We start from the raw sequence: 6,000 nt of genomic DNA, 5'->3' as shown, positions 1-6,000 counted from the left end.
TATGATAGACAGATAAATAGGTAGATAGATAGATAGATAGATAGATAGATAGATAGATAGATAGATAGATAGATAGATAGATAGATAGATAGATAGTTATATAGACAGATATTATATGATAGATTAGATAGATGGATAGATAGATAGATAGATATATGATAGACAGATAGATAGGTAGATAGATATTATGAGATAGATAGATAGATAGATAGATAGATAGATAGATAGATAGATAGATAGATAGATAGATAGATAGATAGATAGATAGATAGATAGATAGATAGATAGATAAATAGTTATATAGACAGATATTATAAGATAGATAGATAGATAGATAGATAGATAGATATATGATAGACAGATAAATAGGTAGATAGATATTATTAGATAGATAGATAGATAAATAGTTATATAGACAGATATTATATGATAGATAGATAGATAGATAGATATTATATGATAGACAGATAAATAGATATATGGATAGATAGATAGATAGATAGATATATGATAGACAGATAAATAGATATATGGATAGTAGATAGATAGATAGATAGATAGATAGATAGATAGATAGATAGATAGATAGATAGATAAATAGTTATATAGACAGATATTATAAGATAGATAGATAGATAGATAGATAGATAGATAGATAGATAGATATATGATAGACAGATAAATAGGTAGATAGATATTATTAGATAGATAGATAGATAAATAGTTATATAGACAGATATTATATGATAGATAGATAGATAGATATTATATGATAGACAGATAAATAGATATATGGATAGATAGATAGATAGATAGATAGATATATGATAGACAGATAAATAGATATATGGATAGTAGATAGATAGATAGATAGATAGATATATGGATAGTAGATAGATAGAGAGATAGATATATGGATAGTAGATAGATATATGGATAGTAGATAGGTAGATAGATAGATAGATGAGGATTGGATGGAGTGATATATACAGTCACTATCACTGATGTCTCCTCTCCCACATAATAATGAGGCGCTCGGTTCTGTCAGACATGGGGGGCGGGCGCTGTTCTCCTCCCTCCTCCCGCTGCTGGTTTTCATTTGCAGGCAGTCAGCAGCTCTCGGCGGTTGTATATTGGCGGCGCTGCTGCACTGGACGGACCGGGACTGTGAATGTGACCGGGACATAGGAGGAAGCAGTGACTGCACAGACCTGTGTGTCCTCCGGTGACCGGCAGCCTCCCGCACTGACCCACATATGTCTGCGGCATAATGGAAACAATGGGGATACGAAGCAAGCGGCAGGAGACTGTGCAGCCCGAGGAGGAAGAGGAGGAGGTGGACCCCAGAATACAGGTACTGATTGCATGGGCACTGCCATTGTGTGCCACCCGGGCGAGGCGAGACTTGCAGGGAAGAGGTGTGTCTGGTTGGCTCCAGACAACCCGAATACTGCAGCTGTCCCGGTATGATGTTCTATTATGTGGGGTACTATAGGAATCCTGCTATGATGGTGCAATATATGAGGACATTGTTGCCCTATAGGTACTGTATATAGCTTCTTCTGTCATTGATTGGTATAAAAACTACCACTGATGTAAAATAAACAACTCCCCAATAATAAATATTGTATATAGTAATGTACCCAACATATATGTAGAACAGACATAAGATATACATCAGAGTGGCATATACAATACAGCGAACTGGCTGCTTGGCACAATATAAACTTGGACCCATCATTTTTACATCGTCCTGTTTGACTGATCTCCAATAAGCGATTGCCGGAATTCCAATACTTCTGTTTACACATCACAATCCTATAACAATTCCAGGCATTTCGTATCACTGTCCAGAGAAGCCTTCCAATACTTCAGTCATTTCCCCCAGTAATAAACAACAAAAACACATATATATATATATTTTTATATGAGCTGATTGTTGGTACAAATGCCCACTGTCTTGGCATTGGGCTAATTTGGCCTTTGAGAACTCGTATATGTGACTATCCGTATTGGCAGGAAGACCTGCATAATTCTCTAGATAGGAGATTATCTGAAGTTATTCCCGTATCTATCAGTAATATTCTACGTATGTGTATATAATCTGTTTATGATTTGCTAAATATGCCCAAAAATCCCACATGGCACAGATATTGAAGCACGTGGTAAGGAAACAAAGGATTGTAGGGCATTGGCTTGCATTGGCCAAGGTGATTTTTGCTTATCATAGGACTTGTGATGAAATCAAATTTGCTCTGTATATCTAATTTGCTCAGTAATCGTCTCCTATTAGTCGGTGACGTGTGTGAACGCGGCTGAAGAAAGGCATTTTTGTTCATGTCTCCCAACGTCTGGCCCTTTAATGCAATCAGCCGACCTAATTGGAGCTGCAGTAATTGCCAAGGGCGTTCCTAGTTCTAACAGAAGTTGGTCCTATATAACAGTCCTTTTTAAATCTATAGTATAGACCTACAGTACATGTTTTATAACTGTGCACGTATATAGCAGGTCATGTACAGTATAGGGCCGGCTGCATTACTGTAGCTTTACTATCGTTTGCTTTTTGGTGAAGTCGTTTGTTGTACAATCCTCTAGAAATGCAGATTAAATACTTTAGGAACAATAGGAAAATGCAATCTTCGGGAAAGCTAGATTTAAAAGTGGACCATCAGTGGGCTGATCGACCGCCAATGCCGTGAACAAGTTTTCTTCTTATTAGAATGTTTATAATTTTTATCATTAGTATGATTTTTGGGGAAAAAATTATGTTTGTAAAATAAATTTATGCAATACTTCTATTACGTTGCGTGTAAAATTCTGAAGAAAAAAAAAAGACGATACAAATGTAGCAGAAATTATGATCTACGGAGAACATTTTCACATTGACATAAACGCTGTTTAGGCGACTACTTTAGTCATGTGACATCCATAGAAAGTTCCGGAGCTACACTTCACCTGTAACTCCAGTGTAAGTACATTGGGACCACGGCAGTCGTGTATTCTTTCCAAGTTATGCGCCTGGAATCTACGTAATAGTAAGGTCCCAAGCACACGACTAATTTTCATTCGTAAATACGGATGAAATTGCGGACCCCTTCATTTGTATTGGTCACGGACACCGTATATTTACGAATGTGTGTCCGGGCCGTAGAAATGATCTGCAAAATATAGAACATGTCCCATTCTTGTCTGCAATTGCGACACGGACTCTCCCGTAGAAGTCTATGGGCGCTTCCGCAATTGTGGACGGCTACCGTTGTGTATCGGATGGGTATTTGCGGACAGTAAAAACTGTTATGGTTGCTTCTAGCTTTGTCTATGAAGAGCTTTGGAAATGTCTAACTACAGCATATAAAGCAATAAGCAAGTATGAAAACAATTGTATATTGTAAGAGAACTATAGACCGACTTCTGTGTTACTTGCAGGTTTTGTTGAAGCGGTTTTGCCATGAACTTGCTGCAAATTTTACCCTTGGCATTACTTAGGCTATGTTCACACGGAGTATTTTGGGGGAGGAATATCTGCCTCAAAATTCAGTTTGGAACTTTGAGGCAGATTTTCTTCTCCCTGCGCGCCGTTTTTCGCCCGTGGCCATTGAGCGCCGCGGGCATAAAACAGCGCGAAATACGCTTTCTCTGCCTCCCATTGAAGTCAATGGGAGGTCAGAGGCGGAAGCGCCCGAAGATAGGGCATGTCGCTTCTTTTTCCCGTGAGGCATTTTTACTGCTCGCGGGAAAAAGACGCCGATGCCTCCCATTGAAATCAATGGGAGGCGTTCTCGGGCCGTTTTTGCAGAGTTTTGCGACGCGGCTTCCGCGTCAAAAAACTCGGCAAAATACTCCGTGTGAACATAGCCTAAGGGTGTGTTCCACGGCAAAACCGCTGTGATTCTGCATCTAAATTCACATCAAAATTTGCATGTAACAGATGCAAGTTTGCTACAGACAATTCCGTGGCAAACACGTGTGAATCCGGCCTTAAAAAAAAAAAGGGGAAAAAAAAAAAGACAATTCTACCCAAAGTGTAAAATTTACCTCATATTCGTAAATCCCAAGTTAATGCGTTACCCAACATTTGGTCATTTCCATTTAGTTGTGGTGGAGATTTTTGCAAACCTGACAACAAGTGACCGTTTCACCATTCGTTGCTGAGAAGCTCATTAAAAAGTGACAACAAATGTGTCTGAGCTTCCTGTTGTCGCTTTTGCAAAATATTCCAATATCTCCATAAATGTAAAAAAAAACAAAAAAAATATTTTGGCTGCTTCTCTAACCTTCCTAATATATGACACTCCAAAAGTTCATACATGTCTATCCGGGAAGGGCTCGTGTTTTGAGTCTGTCTATATTAGACGTTTGAATACGAAGGCTGGATTCACACGAGCACGTTACGTCCGTAATTGACAGACGTATTTCGGCCGCAAGTCCCGGACCGAACACAGTGCAGGGAGCCGGGCTCCTAGCATCATAGTTATGTACGACGCTAGGAGTCCCTGCCTCGCTGCCGGACAACTGTCCCGTACTGTAATCATGTTTTCAGTACGGGACAGTAGTTCCACGGAGAGGCAGGGACTCCTAGCATCGTACATAACTATGATGCTAGGAGCCCGGCTCCCTGCAGTGTGTTCGGTCCGGGACTTGCGGCCGAAATACGTTTCGTCCTTTACGGACCGAACATGCTCGTGTGAATCCAGCCTTAGTCCTTATTCACACGAACGTATAATACGCCCGTGCTACGCGCTTGGAAATCACGCGCCTCGCATTGACCTATGTTACTGAATGGGGCCGTTCAGACTGTCAGTGACTTTCACGCAGCGTGAAACTTATGACGTCCTATATTTGCCCGTGTTTCGCGCTGCACACACCCATTGAAGTCAATGGGTGCATGCAAATCGCGCTTGGCACACGGAAGCACTGCCGGGTGCCGCGCGTGATTCGCGCAACAGCAGTAAAAACTATGAATAAAAACAGAAAACCAGAGTGTCATCATGATGCCGGCTGCGCGAAAATCACGCAGCCACGCACCATATGCTGATGACACACGGACCTTTTGCGCACACAAAACGCAGCGTTTTTTGCGCGTGCAAAACGGACACGTCGGTGTGAATAAGGCCTTAGTTTAGTCATGGTTTTTGTATGTTTTTTTTGAGAATGTACTGACTCCGCCGTGCAGGGCTAATTGGCCGCCTTCGTTTATCCCTAAGGGCTCTATTACAACGGCCAATTTTGTATGGTGCAAGGAGCTTGTTGATCGGCGCTCGTTTGCTCCTATCACAAGGCGCTATGTATGAGGACGAGCGCTCGTCAGAGCGATGCGCTGCCGACAACGATAATATTTTAGATTTTTTTAAAACTAAACGATTAACAGATGAACGAGCGTTTGATCGCTGCCCTGTTTACACGGGCAATTATCGTCAACAAGCGCTCTATGAACGCTTGTCTGCCTGATAATTGCCCAGTGTAAAACCCCCTTTAGTCCTCGTGTCCTTTGTCTAGTTTTTTTCTTTATAGTTGCTTATAAATTCACTAAAATTTAAACTAAACCTAGAAAAGAAAGGCGTGTGTGCAGAGCTTATACCACCATCAAACGATTACTTATTGTAATGCTAACCTGTAAGGGTATGTTCACACGGCTTATTTTGGGCCGTAAACGGCCCGAAAAACGGGGGCTGAATGCCCATTGATTTTATTGGGAAAAACAGCATTTTGTTTCCACTTCGGTTTTTTTACGCAGCCGTTTGTAAAATCGGCGTGTAAAAAAATTTCCCGTAAATAAGTGCATGTCGCTTCTTGAGCCGTTTTTCATTGTCTCAATTGATGCTTAAAAAAACGGCTGAATTTCAGGGACTGTTTTCCCTCGAAAACATCTCCGTGTTCTATGTCCACTTTTTGTTTGTTGTGTGAACATTCCCTAAGGGTGATTCCACATTCACCCTTAGTGACCTTCCCTTTCGGTGATTCCGAAATTTTCGTGAAAGTCGTAGCAAACACACTGCAGTT

The 6,000-nt window shown here is 40.8% G+C and overlaps 1 protein-coding gene across 1 annotated transcript in view; it reads left to right on the top strand.

Moving 5' to 3' along the window:
* Positions 1 to 1,107: 1,107 nt before the first annotated feature.
* Positions 1,108 to 6,000, top strand: part of SH3BP5 (SH3 domain binding protein 5) — a 92,954-nt gene continuing 88,061 nt past the window's right edge. The window contains exon 1 of the mRNA XM_075827132.1: positions 1,108 to 1,354. Within this exon, the coding sequence (XP_075683247.1) occupies positions 1,271 to 1,354 (84 nt within the window). The 5' untranslated portion in view covers positions 1,108 to 1,270. The remainder of the gene's footprint in view (positions 1,355 to 6,000) is intronic.

The sequence above is a fragment of the Rhinoderma darwinii genome, chromosome 5, assembly GCF_050947455.1.
Source record: "Rhinoderma darwinii isolate aRhiDar2 chromosome 5, aRhiDar2.hap1, whole genome shotgun sequence".
NCBI lineage: Eukaryota > Metazoa > Chordata > Amphibia > Anura > Rhinodermatidae > Rhinoderma > Rhinoderma darwinii.
Note: the sequence above shows the minus strand (reverse complement) of the source record. Positions and strands in the feature narration are given on the sequence as shown.